Here is a 16,950-nt window from a genome sequence, read left to right on the forward strand (position 1 = left end):
TCACACAGAGAAGCTTCGGGCTTCGCCTCGCAGAGAGGATGGCGCTCGCAGCCGTTTGTGGGTAACCAGCTGTTAACGGATGAGGACCGGTGGGAACGGGACGACGAGACCTCGACTCTTGACGGCGATTCGTGCAGTTAAAGGAAGAGAAAAGGCTCAGAGGTTTGGTGCAGAAGCTTGTGGTCGTGTCTGCAGCAGCCTGCCGGTTCAGACAGATTTAATCAGCATGACGAACCGCAGAGGATCTGGATGGTGTCATCGCGCCAGATACGGATCCTTTATCTGCTTTCCTGGAATCAATGCTTCATCAGATCACAGCGTGTCGACTGGTTCAGTAAATGTACTGCAACATCCAGTCGCTCCTGATCCAGTGTGTCAGACGTTATGACTGCTGCCATATCTCCTGAAGTCTTCATGCAGGCCTCTGCTGAGGGTGGAGGCTCAGGGTTTTTGGATCCACCCTGTAGTTTGTGCTGCGTAAAACGTGTCATAAAGACTTTAATGTTGAACCACAAAACGTTCTTCAGATGTTCAACGCCGGCAACAGTGACACCAGGGAAACACTGCAGGGGTTGACAAGTTTTTACTTTAACGTACGTCCAAAAACTGTCTGAAGTTGGACGTCTCTTCGGTGATGTCACCATAGTATTTAAACACAACACAGTGTAACACAGTGACGTGTGATGCAGGGTGAGACACTGAACAACAGCACCTTCATACACCAGAGTTATTGTTCAGATTACTGATCACAGCTTCATCCGTCACCGCTGACGAGTCCTCACAGTGAACCTGCAACTACAGGCAACTACATGTGTGTGTGTGTGTGTGTGTGTGAGAGAGAGAGAGAGAGGTCATGCCTCCTCCTGAGTCGTCACTCATTGGAAAAGGCCAAAACACTTTTACTATTTTATCTCATATACACACACACACATGCACACACACGCACACACACACACCACTGTCCCTCTCCTGCGTCTCTCTCCAACAAGGCCGCCCATTCATCCACCGGCAGGCCGACGTGCCAGGAATCAGATCTCTGCTGCACAATGACCAGAGTGTCTTATGTGTGTGTGTGTGTGTGTGTGTGTGTGTGTGTGTGTGTGTGTGTGCGTGTGTGTGTGTGTGTGTGACGTGTTCACACCTGAATGCTAATCGAGCAGCAGCAGGTTTTGTGAGGCAGTGAAAGGACAGGTGTGTGTGGTTTGGTTTGTTTGATTCAGAGCTTGTGGACGTGACGTGACCCGTCTTCACTCGGTGCCTTGCTCCAGGGCAACGGCAGCAGCAGCATGACTTGTGTTTGTGTGCGAGCTGGAGGACAGTGAAGCGCTCAGAGGTCACAGGGTAGACGACTAAAGATAGCGGTGTGGAAGTCAGCAGACATGTACTCTTCAGTGAAATACTCGAGTAAATGTACTCGGTTACGTTGCAGCGCCGCCTGCAGGAGCTGCGGTGGAGCGTGTGTCAGTGCAGAGTTAACATGCTGTACATGTTGTGTGGTGCAGAGTTAACATGCTGTACATGTTGTGTGTTGAAGGGTTAACATGCTGTACATGTTGTGTGTTGAAGGGTTAACATGCTGTACATGTTGTGTGGTGCAGGGTTAACATGCTGTACATGTTGTGTGTTGAAGGGTTAACATGCTGTACATGTTGTGTGGTGCAGAGTTAACATGCTGTACATGTTGTGTGTTGAAGGGTTAACATGCTGTACATGTTGTGTGTTGAAGGGTTAACATGCTGTACATGTTGTGTGGTGCAGAGTTAACACGCTGTACATGTTGTGTGGTGCAGAGTTAACACGCTGTACATGTTGTGTGGTGCAGGGTTAACATGCTGTACATGTTGTGTGGTGCAGGGTTAACACGCTGTACATGCTGCGTGGAAGCTGCTGACAGCGCTCTCTGAGGAAGTCACGGCGTCGTTGCGACATCGAGTCGAGCAGCTTCTGCTTTTGTTTGCCAACAGTGAAATGTGGCTGAAGCAGCAGTGAGTCAGCGCGGTCACTCCCTCCGACACCAAGACACACACACTGTCTGTCACTCACACACACTGCTGCTCCGGTTTGTAGAGAGTGTGTGAGATCACGGTGGGTGTAGTCTGTCAGACAGCCTGCGGGCGGCTGCACACAGAAAGCATCCTGATGCAACCAGATGAGTCGCTGCTCGTCGTGTCAGCTGGAGGCTGCAGGCCGAAACGCTTTGACTCACTGTTGAGGTCCTGTCAGGTGAAACATCAGCGTGACGCGGCTGCAGCAGGTCCTGTACGTGCAGCGCTGACGCAGGAAGTGTGAATGTAACTGAGACAGAGAAGCTGTCAGGAAATCCCTCGTCCTCCCTGTGATCAGTTAGACTCCAGGTGAACTGTGAGGTATGTCGGTATGTCACCAGGTGTGTTTCTGACACACTGAGATGGTTTCTGACTGCAGCTCGACCAGAACGACCATCTTAAAGGAGCAGGTCACCTAAACATGGAGGACAGTTTTATATTAACACAGCTGGTCTGTAATCACAGTCTGCAGAAGCCCCGAGATCACAGACTGATGTGAGGAGACCATATTTACCTCCTCGACGTGCGGCCGAGTTCACGCATCCACTTCAGAAGGAGCGCACGCTAATGATTTTAGCTTAGCAGCTACAGTGAAGATTTCATCTTTAAAAGGGTGTAAATATGTTTTGGAGTGCAGAATTAGCTGTTAGCATCCAGAATGAAGGAAGTGCTGAGCTCTTAACTTGTACAGGAATTTCATATAGGCTATGCTAACGTTACTTTTTTATTTAAAATTACTTTTTATGCTAACGTTACTTTTTTATTTAAAATTACCTTTTTGTTTTATTTTTAAAAAGTTTCAATGTTAGCATTATCATCGCTACTAGCTGTGGTTTCTCACTGGACTCACACGTTAGCTAGCTAGAACTAACAGGCTGAGACGGGCATGAAGTTGAATGTTTTTAAAAAACTGCAGACAAATTTACCTTTAAACTGTATTTTGACAGTTTTCCAGCCCGTTGCTTCGTTTCTAAATGCTGAAAAAGTCCATGATGAAGCTCTCGTCACATCATTGTGTTCTACGTGTCGCCTCGAGATGCTTCCTCCTGTCTGTTTGATTAAAACAACAGGCAGCAGCTGTTTGGGGAAACGACTCAACTATAAAATATTCGTGAGGTGTTCGTAAAGATTTCTGTCTCCAGCAGGAACCGCTGAGAGCCACAGACAGGAAGTCAGATAATATTGACTAACGTTGTTGGTGTTTGATCTTTTCATGGGATTTATTGACACTGACACCACAGACAAACCTGAACCTTTAGTTTTACTCCACGTTTGAAACTCCACTCATCAGACAACCTTCACGCACCTGCGCTCTCATCCCGGCTGTTACCTGGCAACCCAGATTTGACACGGGGCAGCAGGTTGATGCGTTTCGCCTCCACGTGGTGGACGAGGGTTTTGTTTTATCTCATATTCAGTCTGAAAATCACGTTCCAAGCAACACAACGATCTCCAATAAGACAACAAGAGTCTCAGATCATCGTAACAATGTTCTGATTGGTCGTTCTGGGTCGGAGACAAATCACAGATGCAGATGTGAGACGGTGGTGTCAGAGTTAATTATCGTAAATAAATCACACTCAGTGAAGTCGGAGGCTCCACCTAACAACAGATCAAACTGTGGGGACAAACAGAGGAGGCGTCCAGCAGGGTGGAGGACGATCCGTCTGCAGCAGGATACATCACAGAGACGACGAACAGCGACGCCTTCGAGGACCAGTTGGTGATTGTAACATCCTGTCGTCCAGCTGCTGACTTTCCTCAGAGAGTCAGAGCAAAGACTCAGCACACACTGCAGTTTAAACTCTGAACTCCGCCTGCAGCCGACGTCTGAACCAGAGACTCTCCTCACAACCTGACGAGACCGCGACACACGGCCTTACAGAGCCCGGTGGCATTTCTGAAGTAGCGTTTGGGGGCAGACACACCGAACAGACATCAGACTGTTACCTGAACACACCGCAAAGACTACAGCTGGAAATAACTCTCCAAACCACCAGGTGGCAGTGTAATAAAGTTCTCTGACCGACCGCTCCGTCACCGATTCAATGCGCTCAATCGGCCGATAAGGTTCAGATACTCGTGTAGAAACAGACTCTGGTAAAAGTAGAAGTGCTGACTCAGCTTCTTTACTCCAGTAAAAGTAATAGAGTACAGGCTCTGACATGTACTCAGAGTATCAGAGTAAAAAGTCTCCCTCTGAAGGACATTTGTGGTCAAAGCTACTGAAGCTCACGTCATATTAATATAATTCAAAGACTATTAAAGTTAAAAGGTAGAGTCAGCAGGATTTGTCCCAGCTGTTCCTGAACGCACCACAAAGACAGTTGATAGTTGAGTCTCATTCCCAGGACGTCAAACAGCCACATGTTGGGTTGGTAAAGCGTCCGAGCAGCAACAAAGAGAGAAAATAAGAAACTCTCTGCAGATACGAGACACTAACACGCCTTTTCTCCCCATTCAGCCTCCCTCTCTGTCTGTTCACGTCTTCTTACGTCTTTGTTTTGTCTCGTCTGCTGCAACGCTTGAAAAAATAATCCATAACACGAGATAATAACGAGCCTGTGAGGAGGAGAAAGTTCAGGTGTAGAGAGGAGAAGTCACAGAGATACTCAGGTACAGTACAGATACCTGGAACATGTACTGGAGTATTTGGAAGCAGAAGGAGAACAGGTCTTCCCGGTGGTCTCGGCCTCGCTGTGTTCAGATATGACGAAACAAAATGATCTTTGGAGGGAAACGCTCCCAAACACGAGCCTTTAAACGAAATCCTCCCTGATGAAGGTCGTAATGTTCAGTGTGTGTTGACTTCTCTCTGAAGACACATCCAGCTGTTTCATATCGATTCTCCTCGCTTTGATATTTGGGATTTATAGTTCAGCACTGAGCTGCAACACCACGTCAAACATGACGAGGAAGAGGAGAAGAAGAGGAGAGGAAGAGGAGAGGAAGAGGAAAGGAAGAGGAGAAGAAGAGGAGAGGAAGAGGAGAAGAAGAGGAGAAGAAGAGGAGAGGAAGAGGAGAGGAAGAGGCCCGTGGCCGCAGGGTGAAGACGCTCTCATTTGTAAAGCCAACATGGCCGCAGTCGAGGGAGAAACTTCAAAGCTCAGCGTGACGTCTCCGATAAAGACATCAAACAGAGGAAGTGTTGAGACGGAGGCTCGTCTCCTCGGCTTTCATTCGCTCCACGTCCACCGAGTTAGTTCAGCGTGTCAGCAGAGTCCAGCTGAGGCTGATGAGGGGTCGTCCCCCTGCAGACCTGATGGTGGCGCTGCAGAGGAGCTGCCCTCAGTGGAGCCTCTCAGGCAGCCGTGACGACGCCAGTGACGACACGGACATGTTGGATGATGCTGTGTGTGTGTGTGTGTGTGTGTGTGTGTGTGTGTGTGTGTGTGTGTGTGAGCAGTGAAACAGGAAGTAGAAACCGTCGAGAGAGAGTCGTGGAGGTCAGGTTGCATCATCACAGTTTCAGTCGCCGGGCGCTGGTCAGCTCGCTGTCATGTCAACAGGAAGTACAGAGAGAGGACGAAGGCTCTCATCATCATCATCATCACCATCATCATCCTCATCTTCATCATCATCATGAGAGTTTAAACACACCTCAGATTACATTTAACAAGCTGGACACGTACAGTAAACGCAGTGATGGCGTTGAGCGTTGGCGTGCAGGAGGAGCGAGGAGCGGACGACCGGACCCGACTGTCCATCAGACGTCCAGATGAATTTCTGACGTTTTCACTATACAAAGTTGCAAAAGAGCGTCTGAAAGTCAGACATGACACGACAACACGCGGCGTCGTGTGACGTCACATACCGAGGCCGGGTATGATATATATACTGATATATCACAGTAACCGCTAACTGCTGCTGTACCTGCCGTTAGCTAGTAAAACCAGTTAATCGTCGGCTAACAGTCGTATTAGCTGACCTCTGGGAGTGTTGCTGTTGTTTTCTATCAGACCTGTGGAGTACAAACTGGCTGCGGGCTAGCTGGTTAGCATGCTAACGTTAACAGATATTTCTGTATCTTCAACACGACGTCAGAACTGTTGTTTCACATCCTGTTGATAGTTTCAGTTGTAAACTAAAACTCTCACGTGTTGCACCTTTTTTAAAGGAGCAGTTCAACAATCCTCGGAGCTGGGGTTTAAGACGTGGTTAGCCTAGCTTAGCACAAAGACTGGAAGCAGAGGGAAGCAGCTAGCCTGGCTAACACGTCAGCGCCTCTGAATCTGAACACAAACAGAAACATAAGATTAGTGTTTCTGAGGGAGTCAACGTCCTGGAGAGGCTTCGTGCTGAACAACAACTGAAGTCTCCTCGTCACAGCGAGGGCGTCCGGTTCGGTACCGTCGGGTCGGATCAGAGCTCTGATAACCTGCAGTGTGTTCAGAGAGGCTGCACGGACGTGATGCTCATTCAGAAACATCTCCACACGCTACAACGTGCAGCCCTGAAATAAAAAGTTTGTCCGTCTGTGTTTTAAATGTGTCTCCTGCCTACTGTCTTCTGCCTCCTGTCTCCTGTCTCCTGCCTCCTGCCTCCTGCCTCCTGCCTCCTGTCTCCTGCCTCCTGTCTCCTGTCTCCTGTCTCCTACCTCCTGTCTCCTGCCTCCTGCCTCCTGCCTCGTGTCTCCTGCCTCCTGCCTCCTGTCTCCTGCCTCCTGTCTCCTGCCTCCTGCCTCCTGCCTCCTGTCTCCTGTCTCCTGCCTCCTGTCTCCTGCCTCCTGCCTCCTGCCTCCTGCCTCCTGTCTCCTGCCTCCTGCCTCCTGTCTCCTGCCTCCTGTCTCCTGCCTCCTGCCTCCTGTCTCCTGCCTCCTGCCTCGTGTCTCCTGCCTCCTGTCTCCTGTCTCCTGTCTCCTACCTCCTGTCTCCTGCCTCCTGTCTCCTGTCTCCTGTCTCCTACCTCCTGTCTCCTGCCTCCTGCCTCCTGTCTCCTGTCTCCTGTCTCCTACCTCCTGTCTCCTGTCTCCTACCTCCTGTCTCCTGTCTCCTGCCTCCTGCCTCCTGCCTCCTGTCTCCTGCCTCCTGCCTCCTGTCTCCTGTCTCCTGCCTCCTGCCTCCTGTCTCCTGTCTCCTGCCTCCTGCCTCCTGTCTCCTGTCTCCTGCCTCCTGCCTCCTACCTCCTGTCTCCTGCCTCCTGCCTCCTGCCTCCTGCCTCCTGTCTCCTGTCTCCTGCCTCCTGTCTCCTGTCTCCTGCCTTCTGCCTCCTGTCTCGTGTCTCAGAGGTCACTTCCTCTCACTGTAAACAGTTGTTAGTCCTGACAGACTTCACTGAGAAGTGATGTCAGGGACTTCTCCTGCCTCTCAGACAGAGAGGATGCTGGGACGGCGGGCTGCTGCCTGGAGCCACAGCGCCCCCTGCAGGGGCAGCGAGGAGCTGCAGGAGTTGGACCAGGGAGAGACGTTACATCCGACTGCTGTATCAGTATTATCATGTAATTTGTTCCCAACACACTTCAGATTGTTCTCTGATATTATTTTATATTTTATAAACAAAAGCTTCTGATGTTGTTACGAACTCGAACCATGAAACTGTTCAACGATAAGATTTAAAATGTTGTGTCGACAGGCTGAAGTGTGTGTGTGTGTGTGTGTGTGTGGAGGCATTAATATGTGTATGAGCAGCATGTGGTGCTGCATATATTTGTGTGTGTGTGTGTGTGTGTGTGTGTGTGTGTGTGTGTGTGTGTGTGTGTCAGCAGACGGTGCAGCTCTTTGAGCTCTGACACACACCACAGGAAGTCTTCTCCTCCCAGCTGTCAGCGCCGGAGTACATTTATAATTCTGCAGATAAGTATTTGTTTCTGCTTCTGCTCCACACGTCGTCCTTCAACACATTAATGTGACGACTTCCAGATATAATATGAAGTCGAGACGTGAAGGAAACTTTGGAGCAGCTCGTCTGAGGACATCAGTGACTGGAGGCCTTCACACACCGGGGACGTGACGGAGAGGTGACACGAGTGTGTCGCTTCAAAACTGCTCAGCAACGCAACTTTGTGATCGTGAGCTCCAGTTTGTGATGTTGTGACTCAGATTTATTTAAAGTGAAACTCCCTCAGACGTCAGACGAGCAGAGAGGTCCCCTTCACCTGGTTCCTCTCAGCTGAGTCGGTCCGGTTAAGACGCATTAATACGTTCAAACGCGGAAGTTACAGCTCAACAGGCTCTGTGAGGTAAAATGAGTGTTTTATTAAAGGAGTCTGGTGAGTTAAAGACGGATCAGAGGTCAACAAACATGGCCGATGTCTTCATTCAGGAAACATCCGCCTCAGTCTGACACGAGGATCCTGTCAGGAGTTATTGATCTCCAGGAGAAACTGGTTCTGTCTCCTCTCTTCAGTTCTGTTTCCTGTTTTATTTTGGTGACTCACTCCGATCCTGTTTCGGATCCACTTCCTGTCTTCGTGTGTTTCCCGCCGTTGTGATCGTCTGCCCGTCCTGATGCGTCTCACCTGTGTCCGACCGTCCGTCCCCCGACCTCGTCTCCTTCACCTGACTTCCTCCTTTGCTGCTGTACTTACCTACATTCACAATAAGCTGCTTTACAACCTTGTGACCTCTGCTGCGACCGGGACGGACGGAGGAGGAGGGAACTGAAGCCAAGCGAGGACAGCGCGGTCGGCCGGAGGTGAGCTCATGAATATTTAAACCTCATTCCTGCAGCGCTTCGACGGGAACACATGAACTTTTAATGAGCCGACAGGTTAAATGGGACATTTTATGTCCGTAAATGGCTCCTCGAGCGTCGGCTGAATATCAATCAGGACCGGGAGGAGGTTCTGCTGGACTTCACTCTGACGTGATCACTGGACGACAGCAGGAAGGAAAACAGGTGTGTAGATTCACTTTTATCAGGCTTGAGACGTGGACGTCACATGTGTCTTTCACACACAGCTTCAGCTGTGTGTGAAAGACACATGTGACGTCCACGTCTCAACCTCCACCCGAGTGTGTGTGTGTGTGTGTGTGTGTGTGTGTGTGTGTGTGTGTGTCACAGCTGCAGTATTAAGATGCTCCTCACACACTGCGGCTCCGTCGGCCGCTGATGACGTGACTTTAATGTGAATAAATCTGTTGACGACGTTTCTGCTCAGCTACTAACAGAACGGATCAGAACAGAACAGAACAGAACACGAGAGGGGGACTGTAAATGAGACCAGCAGCAGCGTATCCATCCGCCCGGTACGTCTGTGCAGGTGGTCGGACTCATCGGCGAGCTCGGGTTCAGGTTCTGGTCTCTGTGCAGAGTGACGAGCCCTCGTCGGCTTCATGAGACTCACCTGAGCCCGGTTCTGTGAGGCTCACCTCCTCCTCACTATCAGACTCCCTGTCATCTGCAGACGCTCACATCATGACTGCGTGTTGTTCTGCCTCGTCTGGTCCGATCAGCGATCCATCACACACATGTTGGAATGAAAGTGACCTCTGACACACAAGAGTGCAGCTGAGTCCATCCAAGATCAGGAGGTCATGAACGCACCTCACAGCAGTGTGGACCCAGGAGGTCCAGCGGGCCGAGGCGTCTCCACGCTGTGATGTAAAAGTTTAAACTCCCTGATTTCCTCCCTGTGAACTCACAGTGCTGTTTATTGATGAGTGCAACAAAAACCCATTTCCCCAAACGAGGCTGGATCCAGACAGGCGTAATGAGTCTGGATGAGGTCGGGCCCATTACAGCTGCACAACATCAGGCTTCATTAACTGCAGCGATGGGCTTTCCAGAGGCCCGCGGTCCCCGGCTGATTGCTGCGGGACATTAAGACGAACCTCCGGCTCCATTAAACGCAAAGTTTGTCTGGAAACACAGAACAGATCCACCTTCATCACCTGCTCTGTGTCTGTGTCCAACCTTCAGCCAACCTGTTTCCATCAGCAACAACACGAGACGGGCGACTCCACCGAGCCAAGCACCAGTCAGGCTCAGCCATCATCTCCTCCTGATGATATAAAGTCAGGCTCAGCCATCATCTCCTCCTGATGATATAAAGTCAGGCTCAGCCATCATCTCCTCCTGATGATATAAAGTCAGGCTCAGTCATCATCTCCTCCTGATGATATAAAGTCAGGCTCAGCCATCTTCTCCTCCTGATGATATAAAGTCAGGCTCAGTCATCATCTCCTGATGATATAAAGTCAGGCTCAGCCATCATCTCCTCCTGATGATATAAAGTCAGGCTCAGCCATCATCTCCTCCTGATGATATAAAGTCAGGCTCAGCCATCATCTCCTCCTGATGATATAAAGTCAGGCTCAGCCATCATCTCCTCCTGATGATATAAAGTCAGGCTCAGTCATCATCTCCTTCTGATGATATAAAGTCAGGCTCAGCCATCTTCTCCTCCTGATGATATAAAGTCAGGCTCAGCCATCATCTCCTCCTGATGATATAAAGTCAGGCTCAGTCATCATCTCCTCCTGATGATATAAAGTCAGGCTCAGCCATCTTCTCCTCCTGATGATATAAAGTCAGGCTCAGTCATCATCTCCTGATGATATAAAGTCAGGCTCAGCCATCATCTCCTCCTGATGATATAAAGTCAGGCTCAGCCATCATCTCCTCCTGATGATATAAAGTCAGGCTCAGCCATCATCTCCTCCTGATGATATAAAGTCAGGCTCAGCCATCATCTCCTCCTGATGATATAAAGTCAGGCTCAGTCATCATCTCCTCCTGATGATATAAAGTCAGGCTCAGCCATCTTCTCCTCCTGATGATATAAAGTCAGGCTCAGCCATCATCTCCTCCTGATGATATAAAGTCAGGCTCAGTCATCATCTCCTCCTGATGATATAAAGTCAGGCTCAGCCATCATCTCCTCCTGATGATATAAAGTCAGGCTCAGCCATCATCTCCTCCTCCTCATCTCCTCCTCTGCTGGAGGTTCAGCACATGTAATCCCTCTTGCTAACTCCATCACAGTTAATGGAGTGTGGACTATCATCCACAGAACAGAACCACAGCTCCTCTAACGACGTCTGTAATGAAACCGGTCCAGAGCAAAGTAACGACCTCATCAGTCAGAGAGAGAGAGAGAGCGCCTCCTCATGGACCCAACCAGGAAGGACAAGAGGTACTGACCGCTTAGAGTACAGAAGAAGAGTCAGTGGAGGAAGAAGTCCTCTGTACCCGAGCAGAAGTTCTGGTACTGGTACCACACTGTGGAAACACTCGACTTCTTTATGTGAAGAATAAAAGTCTGACATCATCCAGTCGATGACCTCGGCCCCTGACGTACGCTGCTCTTTGTTGTAGACCAGCGAGGTGTTGGTGCCACTCTGGAACCGGTTCTGCTCAGGAGCCGGTTCTTTGGCGGTCGAGACACAAAGAACCGGTTCTGAACCAGCACCTGAACCACGAGATGGACAGATGATGTCATATATCTGTAGTCACATTAACTCTGAGCGTCTGTGTCAGTGTGGTGGATCTCTGCTGCCATCTGGTGTCCAGACAGAGGAGCACATGTCCATCACACAACTGAATAATTCAGATTTATTAACAAACTGGCTTTTATTTGAGTTTGTGACCATAATGTCTATAAATAACAACGTTCTCATGAAGCTGAACCACAAAACATCACAAACTGTCACAGCGACGAGGCGTCACTCTGTAGGAAGAAGATAGATCCTCCATGAAACAGCTCACAGCGACCTCTGTGGATCATCTTCAGGAACCAGGTGAAGTCACCGAGCCAGAGACCACTGTTCATGAGGCGGTTTCAACATTTGAAACCACTGGATAGTTTGAACCCGACACTGAGACATTTCCCGTCATGTTTGTGGCGGCAACACCAGGTATGTTAAGTCAAAACGTGAGCTTTTCTTTTTTATTATTTGATTTATTCTGGACAAACTATAATAAACAGTTTCTTTTCCATCAGCTGCCACAACTTTCTATTTATCCAGATGAAAACCCACCATGAATCTGCAGTAAAAGCCAGAGACTGAAGACATTTGTTTGAGTATTTCAGATGAGACGCTGGGGTGTTTTGCAGCTGTGTTAGTGGAAACAAACAGATATTTTTGACACGACCTCCGAGCATTTCTAGATGCATTAGAAGCGATAAACTGGAGTCACCAAGACAACTGCCGAGCCAGAGACCACCGGTCATCAGACTGTTTCAGCGTTGGTACAGACGGGAATTTTCAGCTCATCTGTGGTTTGCAGAAACACTTTGTCACTTCTGAGTCTCCAGATCCAAATCAAAGTCATGACAGTTTCACCGGGTCGATCAAACTGAACCCGCTTCATGTTCAACTTGAAGTGTAATAATGTGAAGGTTCGGAGGAGTCGGTGACAAAGAGCTGAAAATACTTACCGCTAAAAATAACTGAAGCTTTTAACACAAATCAAAGAATTAAATCAAAGCTCCTCCAGAACCAGACTGGACCCAGTCACCACTCAGCTCCACTGTAGATTTAATGGATCCACGTACTTTTATTAAAATCCTTCTGCCACCAACGTTCACAACAAATATTACAATATATACATGATATTTTTCTATTTACAGCAGATATGGAGGCCGGCTGCCTGTTAAACGGTGAATAAAATCTACAGCATGATGCGTCAGTGTCCGAACATCTCCTGCGAGGCGTAGGTCATGTAGAGGAAGCCGTCCTCGTCCTGGTGGTCTTTGTACACCTGGGCCATGGTGAGGGACATGCTGGCCAGCCCGCTGTTGTTGATGAGCAGGTAGAAGGCCTGAGTGGGCAGCAGAGCCATCCTGTTCCTGAGAGACGGGACAAGAGACACGAGTCGTTAACGAGAGGCGTCCTGCAGACGGCACGCCGTCCGTCAGCTGCCTCGCATACCTGCTGCTGCAGCACGCATGAGGGTCCACTATTGTTCTCTGCAGGAGGAGCTACCATCATCTGCAGAGGCCAGAGTCCATTCACAATTATAAACATGCCGAGTACTGGTGCCTCCACAGCATGAGGACTAAAACATGAGGACTAAAACATGAAGACTAAAACATGAGGACTAAAACATGAGGACTAAAACATGAGGACTAAAACATGAGGACTAAAACTTTAGTCTTCTGCTGATGGACACTCTGTCCCACAGTGCAAGATGTGAAACAAGGAAGTCAACCAAAAGAAAAACATCTCCCTCTCCTCTCAGAAACATTCAGAATGAAAATAAACATTTTCAGATCAAAATCTTTAAACATTTGTCCACAGACTGTCTCCTACTGAAGTCCATTCTCAGTGTTGGACCTATGAACTCTGACAGAAACAGAAACTTTCCTCCTCGAGCAGAAAATAAATTGCAGTGAATTCAAAGAGACGAGCACATCTGAGTGAAGAGAAACTTAATTACTTTATATTATTAATCTAATGTCAGCACGTCTTGTACAGTTTTCTGAAGCAGGAGGGTATTTTTGTTCCAAGCGTATAAACCATCTCTACAGTCCACACAGCGTACAGTCAGCGTACCGCCAGCGTACCGCCAGCGTACCGCCAGCGTGTGGTATTGATTTGCGACACGGTTCGAGTCTCGAGTGTGAAACGTTCAGATGTCTCGTCACATCTGTTCTGATGTAACATCATTACATCATGTGGTCTATAACTGATCCTGGAGCTGTTGGACAGCAGCCGTCTGACTCACTGCCTTTTCTTTTTACTCCTGAGCTGCTGTCGACTTTCTGCTGTGTAATCATGACTGAGACCAACATGAGGAACCAAACACTGCAGAGAACGACATTTAAATAATACTTTAACAGTAACGTGTACTGTTAAAGTATTATTTAAATGTCATTTTTTAAATGCTCTGGGCTCCACTAACTAAATTCACTATACCTCCACTGACACAACCACAACTATCTGCAAAGCTCAGAGAAAACCGGCCCGACCCAACACACAGAGTTCAGCCAGCACATCCATCCATGTAAAATCTGTGTGACATCTTCAAAGCCGGCGTGATGCGTTCACGGTTCTTCTACTTTAAAAACGTCTCTGTATGAAATGCGACTGGACTTTTTTCTTTTAACGCAGATAACAAGGAGAAAATCTGAAGTGATGCGTCTCATCAGCTGTTCTGCATCCAAACACCACGAGACGAAGAGGACAGCGACCGAAACACTGTCCTGATGCGTCAGCAGGAACAACAAGCATCTCAGGAATTTAGAAGGACGTGAAGTCCAACAGACGACTGCAGTGAGGTCCAGACCAGCCTGATGACCGACACATACTTCAGTCTCTGCTACGCTTCTCATTAAAACTTTAATCTCTCATTACAGAAAGACAAGAAATCTGACATATCTCCTCCTCCTGATGATGTAAAGTCAGGACAAGTATGGAGACATCTGATGTTTTAAATCAAGTCTCCAGCTACTTTAGTTGTTTGCCAGGAGCTCCAGAAATGTTTTGTGGACTATGAAATGACTCCATGAATCAGCTTAGAAATCCTTAAAAAAAGACGCTCCTCACATGTGCAGAACTTGCCTTAGAAACTTCATGTTTTTAAGTTTTCTTCAGTATCAAGGTAATTCAGTGATGGTTGTCTGTACATCCACAGGTTCACTGCTAACAGGAAGTGCTAACAGATAATTCAGCAAAGATTTAATGGAGTTTAAGAGTATTTTTTTTGGTTGTTTCTCCATTTTAAATCAAGTCTCCAGCTGCTTTAGTTGTTTAGCAGAATGCTGCAACTGTTTTACTGTGAAGCTCCAGAAATGTTGTGTTAACTTCCCTTTCTCTCGCTCTTATCTGAGCTCTCGTCACATTTTATTCTCAGGCTCGATGCTTTAAAAAGCCACCGGCACAGTGAAACTGATGTTTGACCGTCTTGTGATAACAACAGGTTGAATAAAGGCTGAAAACACAAACTGTCCATCAGCAGGAGTGAGGAGATCATTTTTAGGTGAACTGCTCCTTTAATATAGAAAAGCTGTTTTAGACTCTCCTCCTTCAGTGGGTTTAAAGTTAAAGACGTTTTTCTAAACACCGACAGGATCACAGATCCTCAGGTCATCTCATGTGATCACACAGTGAATATTTGGGTTTTGGAGCGAGTGGTACAAAATAAAAGCGTCAGGAAGCTTTAGCGAGAGTTTTTCACCATTTTCTGACCTTTCACAGACTAAAACTGATCCTCAGACATGAACCACGATCATCCAACGCATCTGTCCGTCTCCTGCACGTTAACAGCACTGAAGTGAACTCTACCTGATGATGGTGACGAACTGGGTCATGGTGAGCTCGTGCGGCACCAGGAACTTGGTTTTGTCCAGAGGAGGAAGGTACTTCTCCCTCTCGTAGCGCTCAATGATGACCTGAGACAGGTGAGGACACACAGGTGAGGACACACAGGTGAGGACACACAGGTGAGGACACACAGGTGAGGACACAGGACATCACCTCACTGACAGTCAGCACTCATTTCTCCGGGACTCACCGGGATCTTGTTGGAGAACTTGGACCGGATCCCCGCCGCTTCTTGTTTCCTCGTAGCTGCGGAGAGAAGAAGAAGAAGAAGAAGAAGAAGACGGTGAAGAGACGCTTCATGTGTGAACAGCTGTTCCTGCACGTGAAGCTGCAGCGGAGACACTTTACCGAAGCTCTTCCTCAGTTTGAACGGTTTGTTCTGCAGCTGCGTCTTGTCAAACGGAGGCATGTTGTGTGTGTGAGCCGCTGTGTGAGTGTGTGTGAGTGTGTGTGTGTGGTGGAGCAGCGCGCGGCGACGTGCGGTCTGAACCGAGCAGCGTTAAATAGAGGCGGCTGCGGCGCATCAGCTGATTAGCACATGGCCGAAGTCACAGTGAGTCATCTGCGGGTTTCATCACGTTACACTGACTGCGCCCCGCACACAGACCCGCAGGGCCGAGCTGAGAGCCGCAGGGGCCCCGGGGTGGAGAGCTGCAGGGGCCCTTAAAGCTGCAGGGGCCCCGGGCGGAGAGCTGCAGGGGCCCCGGGGTGGAGAGCTGCAGGGGACCTTAAAGCTGCAGGGGCCCTTAGAGCTGCAGGGGACCTTGGAGCTGCAGGGGACCTTAAAGCTGCAGGGGACCTTAGAGCTGCAGGGGACCTTGGAGCTGCAGGGGACCTTAAAGCTGCAGGGGACCTTAGAGCTGCAGGGGACCTTGGAGCTGCAGGGGACCTTAAAGCTGCAGGGGACCTTAGAGCCGCGGGGGACCTTGGAGCTGCAGGGGACCTTAGAGCTGCAGGGGCCCCGTGCAGGGAGCTGCAGGGACCCTTAAAGCTGCAGAGACCCTTGGAGCTGCAGGGGCCCTTAGAGCTGCAGGGGACCTTAAAGCTGCAGGGGCCCTTAGAGCTGCAGGGGACCTTAGAGCTGCAGGGGCCCTTAGAGCTGCAGGGGACCTTAAAGCTGCAGGGGCCCTTAGAGCTGCAGGGGACCTTAGAGCTGCAGGGGCCCTTAAAGCTGCAGGGGACCTTAGAGCTGCAGGGGCCCTTAAAGCTGCAGGGGACCTTAGAGCTGCAGGGGACCTTAGAGCTGCAGGGGCCCTTAAAGCTGCAGGGGACCTTAGAGCTGCAGGGGCCCTTAAAGCTGCAGGGGACCTTGGAGCTGCAGGGGACCTTAAAGCTGCAGGGGACCTTAGAGCTGCAGGGGACCTTGGAGCTGCAGGGGACCTTAAAGCTGCAGGGGACCTTAGAGCCGCGGGGGACCTTGGAGCTGCAGGGGACCTTAGAGCTGCAGGGGCCCCGTGCAGGGAGCTGCAGGGACCCTTAAAGCTGCAGAGACCCTTGGAGCTGCAGGGGCCCTTAGAGCTGCAGGGGACCTTAAAGCTGCAGGGGCCCTTAGAGCTGCAGGGGACCTTAGAGCTGCAGGGGCCCTTAGAGCTGCAGGGGACCTTAAAGCTGCAGGGGCCCTTAGAGCTGCAGGGGACCTTAGAGCTGCAGGGGCCCTTAAAGCTGCAGGGGACCTTAGAGCTGCAGGGGACCTTAAA

The 16,950-nt window shown here is 49.4% G+C and overlaps 1 protein-coding gene across 1 annotated transcript; it reads right to left on the minus strand.

Moving 5' to 3' along the window:
- Nucleotides 1-12,465: 12,465 nt before the first annotated feature.
- map1lc3c (microtubule-associated protein 1 light chain 3 gamma) lies at nucleotides 12,466-15,758 on the minus strand. Its single transcript, XM_073471055.1, has 4 exons — nucleotides 15,602-15,758; nucleotides 15,444-15,499; nucleotides 15,215-15,321; nucleotides 12,466-12,777 (listed from the first exon to the last, which is right to left on the minus strand). Exons 1-4 carry the CDS (start codon nucleotides 15,660-15,662, stop codon nucleotides 12,615-12,617), a joined length of 387 nt encoding a protein of 128 aa, XP_073327156.1. The 5' UTR covers nucleotides 15,663-15,758; the 3' UTR covers nucleotides 12,466-12,614.
- Between the last annotated feature and the right edge of the window lie 1,192 nt (nucleotides 15,759-16,950).

The sequence above is a fragment of the Pagrus major genome, chromosome 1 (genome assembly GCF_040436345.1).
Source record: "Pagrus major chromosome 1, Pma_NU_1.0".
In the NCBI taxonomy this organism is placed as follows: domain Eukaryota; kingdom Metazoa; phylum Chordata; class Actinopteri; order Spariformes; family Sparidae; genus Pagrus; species Pagrus major.